Source organism: Saimiri boliviensis, chromosome 1, assembly GCF_048565385.1.
Source record: "Saimiri boliviensis isolate mSaiBol1 chromosome 1, mSaiBol1.pri, whole genome shotgun sequence".
Taxonomy (NCBI): domain Eukaryota; kingdom Metazoa; phylum Chordata; class Mammalia; order Primates; family Cebidae; genus Saimiri; species Saimiri boliviensis.
Genome location: NC_133449.1, coordinates 230951050 through 230966136, shown reverse-complemented (window position 1 = coordinate 230966136; position 15087 = coordinate 230951050). Strand labels below are relative to the sequence as shown.

The 15087-nt window shown below is 38.2% G+C and overlaps 1 protein-coding gene across 7 annotated transcripts in view; it reads right to left on the bottom strand.

The window, feature by feature from the left end:
• The window catches only part of AP3B1 (adaptor related protein complex 3 subunit beta 1), a 279241-nt gene that overhangs the window by 248846 nt on the left and 15308 nt on the right, over positions 1 to 15087 (bottom strand). For all 7 annotated transcript variants that reach the window (XM_074384448.1, XM_074384437.1, XM_003920819.2 and 4 more), the window contains exon 2: positions 1591 to 1666. In XM_074384448.1, the coding sequence (XP_074240549.1) occupies positions 1591 to 1666 (76 nt within the window). The remainder of the gene's footprint in view (positions 1 to 1590; positions 1667 to 15087) is intronic.

The window sequence follows — 15087 nt, the reverse complement described above, 5'->3', positions numbered from 1 at the left end:
CATGTGTCTTTATAACAGAACGATTTATAATCCTTTGGGTATATACCCAGTTATGGGATTGCTGGGTCAAATGCAATTTCTATTTCTAGATCCTTGAGGAGTAGCCACACTATCTTCCACAATAGTTGAACTAATTTATACTCCCACCAACAGTGTAAAAGCATGCTTATTTCTCCACATCCTCTCTAGCATCTGTTGTCTCCAGAATTTTTAATGACTACCATTCTAACTGGCATGAAATGGTCATACCACCTTTATTTTAAACAGAGGAGGAGTTAACCAACTTTCTTAACTGTAATTTGGGCTGGGCATGGTGGCTCACATCTGTAATCCCAGCACTTTGGGAGGTCAAGGTGGGCAGATCGCCTGAGGTTAGGAGGTCAAGACCATCCTGACCAACATGGAGAAACCCCATCTCTACTAAAACTACAAAATTAGCTGGTCATGGTGGCACATGCCTGTAATCCCAGCTACTCAGGAGGCTGAGGCAGGAGAATTGCTTGAACCCAGGAGGTGGAGGTTGCAGTGAGCCAAGATCATGCCACTGCACACCAGTCTGGGCAAATTCCATCTTAAAAAAAAAAGTAATTTAGACTTTAATATATCAAGAAAGGAAAAGAGATCTGACGTTCTCATATGATGTTACTGTCTACTGGAAAACGGTATTGTTTTAGTTGCATCATCGCCTTATTACAGTAGTTTATGCAATTATGCAAATGTATTCTATTTTTACCTTATTATATAAAAATAAGTGGAAAATAAAATCAGCAATGGTGGTGATAAAAAGGATAATGTTAATAAGAAAAATTAGTTTTATGAATTTGATTCCACTGAAACAAAAGCAAAACTCCTTAGCATCAGCTAGTCACTGGAATTAAGCAAGTTTTTTCTCTGCGAATGTGGAAAATCAAATGAGTATGTATAGAGAATGCAACACAAACTGCAAAACTATTTTACTAAAGATGGTATATACAATTAGAAACCACGGAAAAATTTTTAAAAAATTAAAATTAAAAAATTTTTAAAAATTAAGGAACTATATCTTTAATTCTCTGAAAATAGATTCTTCATAACTTATTAGTCGTTTATGTTTTGCTTTACAGCTGAACACTGGTGAATGCTCTTATATTTAATAATATTTATTAGAAGTTTTAGCCTTCTAAACTGAACAAAGTATTTCTATTGGTAGTAATAGAATTTGACAAACATACGAAAGTATGCTCACAACATTTAGGCTGTGAAAGAACAAAAAAAAATCATTCTTTAGTATCTCTCTTTGTAGGAAATCAAAGTAGGCTTGTATTTCATTTTATTTTGTCTTCAAAATAATTACCTCATTCTCATAGAATGAAATATCTTGAAATTAGATACAGGGAAATTAAAACAGAGAAAAGATGAAATTAAAACCTAAGTTTCTTGATTTTTGACACTTCAGTAAATACTTTTTCCTTTAACACCTCTAGACAGAAAATTCTAACTTAATATTAAGGCAAACAGAATATTAGACTTGGTATTTAACGTATTATTTAATATAATATAATCATTACTTGTCCATTTTTCCAAAATTGAAATAAACTAGTATTTACCTACCCCAACAATCCGTTTCATAGCATCCAATTTAGCAGAATCTTTGTTGCTCTCCAACATTTGCTTTAGATCTTCATTCCTATTACAAAAGAGAAGAAATAAAATCCATACTTTGATTTTGATACTAGATAGCTTAAAATATGCCATTTTTATAAGAACTAGAAATAATATCACAGGCAATGTTAAGTAACTGCAGCAAGAAGGTGGCCATCTGCAGAACGGGGAGAGAGGCCTCAGCAGAAATCAAACCCACCAACACCTTGATCTTGGACGCCCACATTCCAGAATTGCGAAAAAATTAATTTCTGTTGATTAAGCTGCCCAACTGTGGCATTTTGTTATGGCAGCCCGAGCAAACTAATACAAGAATTAAATGTTACAAACTGTCATTGCAAGAAAAAAATAAGTAAAAGCTAAGCACATTTTTTCCAAAAGGAATAAAGGCAATAAAATTCATTATGAAAAAAATTAGCTTTGCTTTCCAAACACCTCATAAAACTAAATGCATGGTGACCAGTAGTGAAGACAAAATATAATTAAATAATTAAGACACCTACTTCTTCCTAATTAAAAATACAGCTTGAAAATATTTCAACAGTAGAGGTAGTAATATACCCAAACTGTCTCTGAGAACATCCAACTATTAAGCATATTATAAACGTTCACCTTAAGGAATTTAGAATCCTCGCATAAAACTTTTCAGGCTCTTTCACATTTCACAGGTAACAGAAAAGGGAGAGAAATTAATGGAACCACATATGTGAGTGTATTTTCTTCTGCTTTTTGCCATATTTTCCAATTTACTTAATGACTATGTATACTTTTATAATGAAAAAACTAAACCCCAAAAGAAACCTTTAAAAAAATCTTACTGAAGGTAGGAAAGGAAAAAAAAAAAAAAAAAAGAATTAGATAGAAACTAAATAGAAAGGAAATGTGATCAGACACACACACACACCAGAAAAGAAAATAATTTTCTCCTGCCTATTCTCCTTTTCTGTTCCCCAGAAGTGTCCCATTATTCTCCTCCACCTGTTTTATCGAGAGAGGGAAGTGAGCAATGAAGAGGAATGGAGTGTCAATTTTTAGGACAGCCCAACCTCTAATTCCAAGCATAGTATTACTCATAAACTAATGGAAACCTGGTTTGCTCATCTAAAGCCCAAACTGACAGAGTCCCTAGAAAAAGCACCTGCTCTCCGGAAGTAAAAACAAGAAAACAGAATCTCAATATGAAAGCCAAAGATTTTGCTCTTCGTGTTTAACAGAAAAGCTAGTTTTCAACAACAAATACTGCATGGATACAGGCAGAGAAACTAATAACTTTGGGCTTCAGAGAAGAGACAAGAAAAATCCTAGGCACTGTTTCAACTGATGTAATATTCAACTTCCCACATATGGCATAAGGAGCTATTTAAAATTCTTACACAAATTACATGTTTCTTCCCAAATCCCTCTTTGCCTGTCACCAAAATAGTAAAGATTTAGGAGAGTTAATACCATATCACCCACTTTACCCTCAAAATACATTAACTTTTATTAAGTTCTTTTAGATCTACCTTCTTCATTATATAAATTCAAATATGACCAGTTAACACATATTACCACATAAATCTTAGCTACTGTTTTACTAAATATTAATATTTGAGTCAAAGTAATGCTGAATTAGCAACATTTTCCTCAACTCTTTGCTGAAAACCAATTGCTATTTCAAATATATACATTTTTAATTTACCTATGTTTTCATTTACCTAGTTACCTGTGGCTTTCTAGCTTTGAGTATTAGGATACCAGCTTTATTTTTACATAAGTGACATCTTGTGGTGTCAAATGGTATAACTTTTCCTTTCATGTTCAAAATATGCCAGTTTTAAGTTTCAAAGGACAGAGAAGATATAACTGAAGGGTTAAGGTAAATCTTACTATTACCGTGAAAGTCATTCTTATCTTAGTCCCAGAATGAACAAGTAACTACAACTGAAAAGCAAGTTTCCCAGTTATATATGGGAACTAGGGAAGTGTTAGGGCTTTTACATCATGTAAATTATCTTTTGTTTCTTTGAGATGGAGTTTCGCTCTTGTTGCCTAAGATGGAGTACAATGGCGCGATCTCAGTCACTGCAACCTCCGCCTCCCAAATGCAAGCAATTGCCTCTGGCTCCCGAGTAGCTCCGATTACAGGCATGCCCCACTACGTCTGGCTAATTTTTTGTATTTTTAGTAGAAACGGGGTTTCACCATGTTAGCCAGCCTGGTCCCTAACTCCTGACCTCAGGTGATCCACCAGCCTTGACATCCCAAAGTGCTGGGATTACAAGCGTGAGCCACCACGCCCGGCCTACCTCTCTTTTTTATAAAGCTATAATCCATAACTCATTAAAACCTTCCACTCCTTCTAAAGACAACCTAAATTAAGGGGAAAATTAAGACTATGTAGTACTGTATACTACATAGTCTGTATAGTGCTACTCAAAGCAGGATCTGAGAAAGTCTGGTCCAAGAATCATTACCAATTCACAAATTTTTGTTATTAACCCATGAGGAGATAGGTACCAAAATTCAGAGTAAGCACATTGACAAACTTAACACAACAACTTGACAGTGTAATTTTATGTTTACTGAATCTAATTTTAAAAGTGGGGCTTGGCCGGGCGCGGTGGCTCAAGCCTGTAATCCCAGCACTTTGGGAGGCCGAGGCGGGTGGATCACGAGGTCGAGAGATCGAGACCATCCTGGTCAACATGGTGAAACCCCGTCTCTACTAAAGGTGCAAAAAATTAGCTGGGCATGGTGGCGTGTGCCTGTAATCCCAGCTACTTAGGAGGCTGAGGCAGGAGAATTGCCTGAGCCCAGGAGGCGGAGGTTGCGGTGAGCCGAGATCGCGCCATTGCACTCCAGCCTGGGTAACAAGAGCGAAACTCCGTCTCAAAAAAAAAAAAAAAAAAAAAAAAAAAAAAAAAAAAAAGTGGGGCTTGTATTTTATTTTGTATGCCATTTTCATTTTATTTTTCTTTTATTATGATTTTTTGGTTTTTTTGAGAAAGAGTCTCACTCTGTTGCCCAGACTGGAGTACAGTAGCATGATCTCGTCTCACTACAATCTCTGCCTCCTGGGTTCAAGTGATTCTCCTGCCCCAGCCTCCTGAGTAGCTGGGATTACAGGCGTGCATCACCACACCTGGCTAATTTTGTATTTTTAGTAGAGACAGGGTTTCATTATGTTGGCCAGGCTGGTCTCGAACTCCCGACCTGAGGGAATCCGCCAATCTCAGCCTCCCAAAGTGCTATGATTACAGGCATGAGCCACCACGCCTGGCTCATTTTATTTTTCTAGTAATTTATTTTTTGTTGTATTTTGTAGAATTATCCATCTATGCTGGACTGGAAATTTTAAAAAGGAAAAAGAAACGCCTTTCACCATTTGAGAGCCCCACACTACAAAGTTACCTTCCTTTTCCTCAAAATGTTCACCAAAATTTGTGTACCATAGAAAGCAACACCTAAAACTTACAACCAGGAATGATGGACTGCAAAAGTGATAAGGAATAGCAATTTCCAATCAGAGGTACATGAACAAAAAAGGATGCATAAAAATATTCAAGGAAGGGAAGGTTGGACCTTTATGGAGCCCTGCCAAAATATTCCAAAACACAGGTACCTCTTTAGACACAAAGAACCACTCCAATAAAAGACAGTACTATGCGAGTGATGCACTGCAAACATGAATGGATGTGCAGAAAAAAATGCTAGAAACAGAGTCAAACTTACCATTTCTTAGTGCTATGTAGCCAAAGGGAGTCGCCTTCATGTTTTTGTGTACAATATTAAGGCTTACAAATGTTTTCAGTTCACCTAAGGTCTAAGCTTCCCTTGGACAGCACTCAGAACTCTGTATAACTTTTGGCACAAAGCATTCACTTAATAAATGCAACAATGAATAGAAACAAAGAACTCCATTGCTAGTGTCTTTACCTACTCACCCATCTCTTAACTTTCTAAAAGTCAGAATCATAAATTACCAAATTAATATGAATAGTTGTCCTATACTGTTCACAAGATTAAAAAGAAAAAAAGCCTATAGAAGCTTCCTCCACTCTTGGTAATCTCATTTACCCTTAATTTAAAATGCCTCTCACACAGGGTAACAAATAACCTCTTAATTTAAAAATCCAAGTTAAAATCTCATAAATAGTTTCAGATTATTCCTCTATACTTGTGAGGACTAAACTCTGACCTTTTTTCTCTCTTGCCCAAATTCCTAAGGAGCCTGAGGTGTCACACCCTAAAAACCACAAATTCTCATCAGATAGGTTTTAATTTAACCCTATATAACATGGCTTACTTTCCAACCTGACTCTAGCATAATGTCACATGACAGATGAAGGCAATCAAAATATTTTATCCCAAAATAGGTTTCCTTGCCATATTTTTGAACAGCCCTGCAAAGCAGCCTTTTATGGAAGAAAATTTGTATCTGTAAAGAATCTCAATTAATATATCTTTCCACTTCCAGACTCTAACATCCTAAAGAGATTAACTAAGAATCCAACACCTTTTAAAAATCTGAAAGGGAAACATTTGCCATCTATTGTCTCTAAGAGCAGCCACCTAAGAGACTTCCTGAGAACTTTGGTCTCTACAGCCCTTTATCCTAATCGAGCCACACTTTTCTCTTGATTCCAGGTTTTTAGATAACAACTAAAAGATTTTCTGATAGACAACTGGTTGAAAGAGTTAAGTCCACCTGTAACCTGTAAGCCCCCCACCCCCACTTTAAGCTGTCACACCTTCCCCAACTGAACCAATGTATACCTCACATGTACTGACTGATGTCTTATGTCACCTTAAAACATATAAAATCAAGCTGTAACCCAACCACCTTGGGCACACGTTCTCAGGGTCTCTGGAGGTCCTGGTCACTCATATTTGGCTCAGAATAAACCTCTTGAATTATTTTACAAAGTTTGGCTCTTTCTGCTGATATTTGATACACATGACCACTACTCTTCCACCTTGAACGTCTCTCCTCCTTCAGATTCTGTAGCTCTATTCTCTTCTGGTTCTCCATTCGCATTTGTGACACAGCAGTGAACAAAAATGATAGAAAAACCCTTGCCCTCATAGGGATTTCATTCTATTAAGTAAAAGAAACAACAAATATAATAAATTAGAAATTTTTACATCATGAGGTAATATAGGGGGAAAAACAGAGGAAAAGAATATAGAAGGGAAAGGAGGAGGCAATTTTAATAGTGTGGTTTGAGTAAATTTTAAAAGTTACATCTGAACAAAGATTTTCAAGTAAGAGAGTTAATTATGCAGATATCATGGGGAGTAAAGGGTGGCAGGGAGGATAAGCACTCAGGTGAAAGACAATAAAAGGAGGTGAAATAACTAAAGGTTTTTGGTGTTAACGAAATAAAGAACTGAAGGTTTTAAACAGAGAATTATGATCTAATATATTTAACAGGATCATTCTGGTTGCTATATTCAGAATACACTGTAGGGATTTCCATATCTGTCCATGACACTGTAGCTTAAAAAAGACTAAACCTGACACAGAGCCATGATCCTTGAAAGAAGAGAAGCAAAAAAAGTGAGCTCCTAGGCCAGGATAGTGGCTCACACCTATTAATATAATCCCAGCAGTTTAGGAGGCCGAGGCTGGTGGATAGCTAGAGCTCAGGAGTTTGAGACCACCCTGGGCAACATGGCGAAACCCAACTTCTACTAAAAATACAAAATGCAGCAAGGTGTGAAAGCATGCGTCCGTAATCCCAGCTGCTCAGGGAACAAGGTAGGAGAATCTTGAGCACAAGAGGTTGAGGCTGCAATGAACGGTGACGATGCTACTACACTGCAGCCTGGGTGACAGAGTAAGACATTGTCTCTCCCAAGTTAAAAAAAAAAAAGGCGGGGGGGGGGGGCTCCTCATTCACACCAGCTTTTCCCTGCAATACATTTCCCAAATTGCCATGTGGGAGAATAGAACCCAAGGAGAAGTCACAGTCTTAATAATCTGAGGAGACAAATGTTGAAGTACAGGGCTGCCAGAGTGAGTGAGACTTGAAGGACAAAATTACAGAGGAGGAAACCAGAGGCAAGGTACACAAAAATCTGTATACAAAATGTTGCCTACAATTCCTAAGGCAAGAGGAAACCCAGCAAAAAAACAGCAGCTGGAAGGTTAAATACCTAAGCAGAGATTCCAGCAACCACACATCATTGGGAAGAAAAACTAGAAATCAAGTCTCTCCTAAGAAGAGAGGCTTTGGTGAAAACCATGGGCTTTTCCTTTAAGACTACTGAAGGGCCACAAAGAGTGGTAAGGAAGATGCACGAGGAGTATAACAGGAAGTTACAGCCAGGTACGGTGGCTCACACCTGTAATCCCAGCACTTTGGGAAGCCGAGGCTGGCAGATCACAAGGTCAAGAGATCGAGACCATCATGGCCAACATGGTGCAACCCCGTCTTTACTAAAAGTACAAAAATTAGTTGGGCATGATGGCGGTGCACCTGTAGTCCCAGCTATACTAGGGAGGCTGAGGCAAGAGAATCCCTTGAACCTGGGAGGCGGAGTTTGCAGTGAGCAGTGATTGTGCCACTGCAATCCAGCCTGGTGACAGAGACTCTGTCTCAAAAAAAAAAGAAGAAAAGAAAAAGTTACATAAACAAGACCTTAATAAGTCTAAAACTGAGCTTCGACAAGATTAGAATGATCTGCTTACATTCTATTTACTTGTCTGGAAAAAAGAACAAAAACAAAAATCCAATCCTGTCTGGAAGAAGCTGTCACCCAAAACTTCATCAATTTCTTTATCCTAAACATCTATCATCTGATCAAAACTTAGGAGACACGCTAAAAACAGAAAGAAATTACCCCCACCCCACCAAAAGAAAAAGAAAAAAAAAAAAAACAAACAGGAGCAGATCCATAAGTGATTCAGACACTAGAGTTTTCACACAGGGATTAAAATAATCACAATTAATATAGTCAGAAAAATGTAGAAAAGACAGACAAAACAGATGAAACAATAAAGAAATCAGTAAGAAGTAGAATCCATACAAAACAAATGAACATTCAGAACTGAAAAGTACAGTACCTGAAATTAAGAACTCATTAGATAGGTTTAACGACAGTTTGGAAATAGGAGAAGAAAGGATTATTGAACTTGAAGGCAAGTAAAGAGAAAATATACAAATTGAAGCACACAGAAATAAAAGAACGGAAAAAATAGAATAGAGCATCAGAGGCATATGAGATATAATTAAAATTTCCTAAATTTTAACATATCTCTAAATTAGAGTCCCAAAGAGAAGAGTATGAAACGAAAGCAGTATTTCAAGAGATAATGGTTAAGAATTGTTCTGAACCTATGAAAGACATAAACCCATATATTTGAAAATCTTAGAAAAAAAGGACAAACAAAACTACACCAGGCACAGCATAGTCAAACTGCTGAAAACAAGAAACAATGAGAAAAATCTTAAAAGCATCCAGAGGCTAAGCATAGTGCATCATGCCTATAATTGAGCACTTTGGGAGGCCAAGGCAAGAGGATTGCTTAAGGCCAGGAGTTCAAGACCAGCCTGGGCACAACGTAGTGAGACCCTGTCTCTACAAAAACCATGTTTTAAAAAATTAGCTGGACATGATGGTGTGCACCTATAGTCCTAGCTACTCAGAAGCCTGAGGCAGGACGTTTGTTTGAGCCCAGGAGTTCAAGGCTGTAATGAGCTATGATCACACCACTGCACCTCAGCCTGCCTAAGACCTTATCTTTTTGAAAAAAAAAAAAAAAAAAGCACCAGAAAATTACCTTGAGACAGGCGTCAACAAATGTAAAGGACCAGACAGTAAATATTTTTCAAGTTTTACTGGCTACACTATCTCTGATATAACTACTCAACTCTGCTACTGTAGAATGAAAGCATCTATATAGATAATACATAAACAACTGGGCATGGTTATGTTCTAATAAAACTTTATGTACATAAACAGATGGGTTGTTTGCTGTCCCCTGCCTTAAAAGGAATAACATTTCAACAGACATTATAAAGGCCAAAATATATCAAATGACATGTTCAAAGGGTTGGAAAAGAAAAGAATGCCAACATAGAATTCTATACCCTTTAAAAATATCCTTTATTTCACTAAAGGTGAAATAAAATAGTTTTCAAACAAATAAAAGCTGAAGATCTGCTGCTTGGACATAGGGTATCATTTCAAAAGAAAATACTTTTATATTTATATGCAATTTACAGGCATTCTAAATTTACAGTTTCCATATATAAGCCAAATGCTGACAGACTAATGGAAGAAAAATGCACATTTTCCATCACGATTGGCAATTTTACACACCTCTCAGTAACTGGCAGTACAAGCAGACGAAAAATTCAATAAAGGTATACAAAATTCAAACACCACAATTAAGCAAGTTATCCTGACATGCATAGAACGGTATACCTAACAACTGCAGAATAAACATTCTTTTCAACTGTACATAAGACATTTACCAAAATAGACTATATACTGGATAAGGTTTCAACAAATTTGAAAGGCGTAAAAATCAAAGTAGTAGAATCTAAATAGAAACCAATAATTTTTTTTAAAATGCTCACATATTGGCAATTTTTTTTTTGTTTTTTGAGACAGGGTCTCACTCTATTGCCCAGACTGTTGTACAGCAGTGTGATCACAACTTACTGTAGCCTCAAATTCCTAAGTTCATGTGATCCTCCTACCTCAGCCTCCCAAGTTGCTGGGACTACAGGCGACTGGCTAATTTTTTTTTTTTTTTTTTTTTGTCTCCCTATGTTGTCCAGGCTAATCTTGAACTTCTGAACTCAAGCAATCTTCCCACCTCAGCCTCCCAAAATGATGGGATTGAGTGTGAGCCACCATGCCCAGCCTACAACATACTCTGTGAACTGACAAAATATAACATTTAATAACTTCCGGGATGCAGCTAAAGCAATATTTAGAAGCAAATTTAGGCTAGGGAAGGTGACTCATGCCTGTAATTCCAGTGTGGAGAACATTCCCGTGTGAGACCCCCGAAAGGCGTGAGTCTCACTATACGGTGAGTTTGATCCCAAACACAGTTTCCTACTGGAGGCAGTCGAGCTATCTGGAAAAAGGAACTTAAAGATGGATGATCAGTTTCTAATATCAACCACAATATCGTTTGGGCCTAAAACTATGTGGTGCTGCTAGACCGAGTGACCCCCTGCCAGCAACCGAGTGACCCCCTGCCAGCAACCGGTTCCTGCTTTTAACTTTTTTATGACTCTCTCTTTAAGAATAAGTTTTAACCTTTTCTTTACTTACCTGACTGCCCTGTACCCTAGACAATGGTTTAACTGTCGGGATATTTGCAAAGCAAATGCCACCATAAGGGATAGCTTTGATTTCTTACTCAGAGACTCCTGAATGGGGAAGTTGAGTTAAGTTGAGTCAGGAGTAGACAAAGGAGAATCCGGTTAAAAGATATTCTGATGAGCAAAACCAAAAAACCTTTTCACATCTCAGTTCTAAAACAAGATCAAACCAGAGATACCTGCAGCCAGGAGGAATAATGTCTGGATGTAAACAAGCTTTGTGATCACAGGAAATTCTGTTACTTTTTACAACCACTGATTGTGTATCTGACTTCTCTATTGTATAGGCCATGTAAGATATACATTTGCATTTCCTCTTGCAACCATTGTGTATCTGATTTCTCTATTGTATAGGCCATGTAAAGTATAGATTTGCACTTCCTCTTGCAATGCCGTAAACCAGAGCCAAGAAAGTGTATTTATTCCTGGCCTTTGAAAAATAAAATTTGCTGTTTAGGCACAGCCTATCAGCCCTCCAGACGCCTCGCTTTCTCTCTCTCTGTCTTTTCCAAGCACACCCCCTCTTCCAGGTATTGGGACCCTCTTGCAGGTCGAGAGACCCCCGGCAGACGTGCCTACCCGTCCGGGACGGTCCCCGACATTCCAGCATTTTGGGAGACCAAAGCAAAAGGATCAATTGAGCTCTCCCATTCAAGACCAGCCTAGGCAACATAATAAGACCCTATCTCCACAAAAAAATCCAGAAATTACTTGAGCTTGGTGGCACACACCCATAGTCCTAGTTACTCAGGAGGCTGAGGTGAGAAAATTGCTTGATGCCAGGAGTTGAAGACCAGCCTGGGCAACACAGTGAAACACTTTCACCACAAAATAAATAAATAAATAAATTAGTCAGGTATGGCGGCATGCATCTTTAGTCCCAGCTACTCAGGAGGTTGAGGTGGGAGGACCACTTGAGCCTGGGAAGCTGAGATGGCAGGGAGTCATGATCACACCATTCACTTCAACATGAGTGACAGAGCAAGACCCTGTCCAGAGGGAAAAAAAAAAATTTATATTTCTAAATGCAATACAAAATCAGAAAGATTAAAAATCTGAGTTTCCATCTCAGAAAGCTAGAAAAAAAAAACCAGCAAACTGAACTCAAAGTACAAGTAATAACATAATAATGATACAAAAATTCAATAAAACAGACTAACATGTTTTGTGTTTATAGTATATTATTAACTTATTTAGCTACCTGGTATTATTTTCTGAAGCTTATAGCTTATTTTAGTATCACAAAGCCTCTATGACGTAAAACTACAATAGAGAAAAATCAACAAAGCTAAAAGCTGATGTCTATGTCAAACAGGTTGTTATGAAGACTTACTGAAAACATAAAGCACTTATCACTGGGCCTAGCATATTTATTTATCCAGCATCCATTATATGCCAGAAAGTGCTCTAAGTGTTGGAGTCCCTCATATCCTAGGACTTAAATTTTAACAAAAAAGCAACTGGAGAGAGAGAGTTTAAGGGGAATGACAGGAAAAAAGGAGGAGTGGGGGAAGGAAAGAGGGAGAGAGGGCGGCAGAGAAGGAAGAACGAAGGGAGGAAGAAAAACATAAAGATAGGATAAGTAGTATACAAACAATTAAAATAAGGAATGCAATATAAAGACTGGGTGATCACAAAAGACCTCTATGGATAAGCGATCTGAGGTCTCAAAGGACATGGAGACAACCAAAGAAATTACACAAGATAACAGGGAAAGAACAAGTATGGCTATAGAGAACCCAAAAGAAGGTCTATGAAGGGCTTATAAATGTAGGCTGAAGCAGATTAAATTCCTTACAGGTCCAAAACAGATACACAATAAACATTCATTGAAAAAACAAACGAATGCAGGCTACATACTAAATTTGTTTCTTAGAAGGATACAGAAAAACTCTTTCATTGCAAAGTCTCAAAAGGTTCTATGATCCCAATAAAAGTTAAAAACCAAGCATCTATCTTCCATGTATTCCTATAATTCATATATGTATTGAAAGCCATGATGCCACACATACATCACAGGACATCTTCATATTTGCCATGACCTGTATCAATGCCCTCAGCTATATGGTCTCTTAGTAGGCCAGCAGGAAATATGCTTTACCTTTGCTCAGATTAGAAATGTCTTCTAAGCCGGGCGCGGTGGCTCAAGCCTGTAATCCCAGCACTTTGGGAGGCTGAGGCGGGTGGATCACGAGGTCGAGAGTTCGAGACCATCCTGGTCAACATGGTGAAACCCCGTCTCTACTAAAAATACAAAAAATCAGCTGGGCATGGTGAAGTGTGCCTGTAATCCCAGCTACTCAGGAGGCTGAGGCAGGAAAATTGCCTAAACCCAGGAGGCGGAGGTTGCGGTGAGCCGAGATCACGCCATTGCACTCCAGCCTGGGTAACAAGAGCGAAACTCTGTCTCAAAAAGAAAAAAAAAAAGAAATGTCTTCTAGAATGTGACCATTCAGTAGTGTATTTGTCGATATTTCCTTTTATTGCTTCTCCGACTCCCCCATCTTAATCTTTTATACAAAGTGGCATTTTTGGTTTACAGTGCTTTTAAACAGTGAAAAAGAACTTTTCACCTGTTTCAATTTTTTTGTCTCAACATATATAAACTCAACTATGTCAGAGGCTCTATGAGATTTCCTGTAAAACTTTTGCCTACAAATATATTCACACAGGTATGCAAAAACTTATGTTGAAATATTGCTTATATGTGATGAAAAGTGAAATCAATCAAATGCCCTTCCAAAAGGTGACTAATAAATTATGAGGAACTATTACACAGTGGTTTAAAACAGCGGTCCCCAACCACAAGGCCACGGACCATTATCCATATGTGGCCTGTTAGGAACCAGGCCGCCACACAGCAGGCAAGCAGTGGGTGAAGAGTATTACCGTCTGAGCTCTGCCTCCTGTTAGATCAGCGGCAGCGCTAGATTCTCAGAGGAGTACAAACCCTATTGTGAACTGTGTGTGCAAGGGATCTAGCTTGCATGTTCCTTATGAGAATCTAATGCCTGATCTGAGGTGGAACAGCTTCATCCCAAAACCAACCCGCACCTCCTTCCATGGAAAAACTGTCTTCCAGGAGAAAGGTACCTGGGGACTGCTGGTTTCGGGATTGCTGGTTTAAAATATTAAAATAGTATCATATGTTGATATGGAAAGATCATTAACATATACCAAGTGAAAAGGAAGATACACAGAGAATAGTATACAGACGATCATTTAATTTTTTAAAAAATTTTCTGAGGCCGGGCGCGGTGGCTCAAGCCTGTAATCCCAGCACTTTGGGAGGCCGAGGCGGGTGGATCACGAGGTCCAGAGATTGAGACCATCCTGGTCAACATGGTGAAACCCCGTCTCTACTAAAAATACAAAAAATTAGCTGGGCATGGTGGCACGTGCCTGTAATCCCAGCTACTCAGGAGGCTGAGGCAGGAGAATTGCCTGAACCCAGGAGGCAGAGGTTGCGGTGAGCCGAGATCGTGCCATTGCACTCCAGCCTGGGTAACAAGAGCGAAACTTCGTCTCAAAAAAAAAAAAATTTTCTGAAAGGATACATAAGAACTTGTTCTTTGTAGTCGCATATGAATGGAAGGTAAGGAATACTGGATTGGAAGTTACATCCTTTCCACATCATTAACTAATTTACCACGAACATGTCTTGTGCTTATAACATATTATTATTTAGCCATGTGATAATGGCATTATTTTCTGAAACTTATAAATACGATCTTATTCTAGTAGCACAAACTCTCTGTGAAGCATGTGTGGCTATTACTGTTCCCATTTAATAGATAAGTAAACCAAGGTTCAGAAAATATAAGGGTAACATAAGTACAAGATTACACAACATGTGAGAAATTCTAAAATCATATGCCTTTTATGTATATCATCATAAAACCAGGGAACAGCAAAGTAAGGAATTAAATTTGAATTTTGTTTTGAAATTCAACATTCTTGCCATTCACCATCCTGTGCTCAATTTCTGCTATAAAGATGACTATATTAAGAATATAGTTCAATGGCTGGGCACTGTGGCTCATGACTGCAATCCCAACAGTTTGGGATGCAGAGGCAGGAGGATCCCTTGAGCCCAGGAGTTCAAGACTAGCCTGGG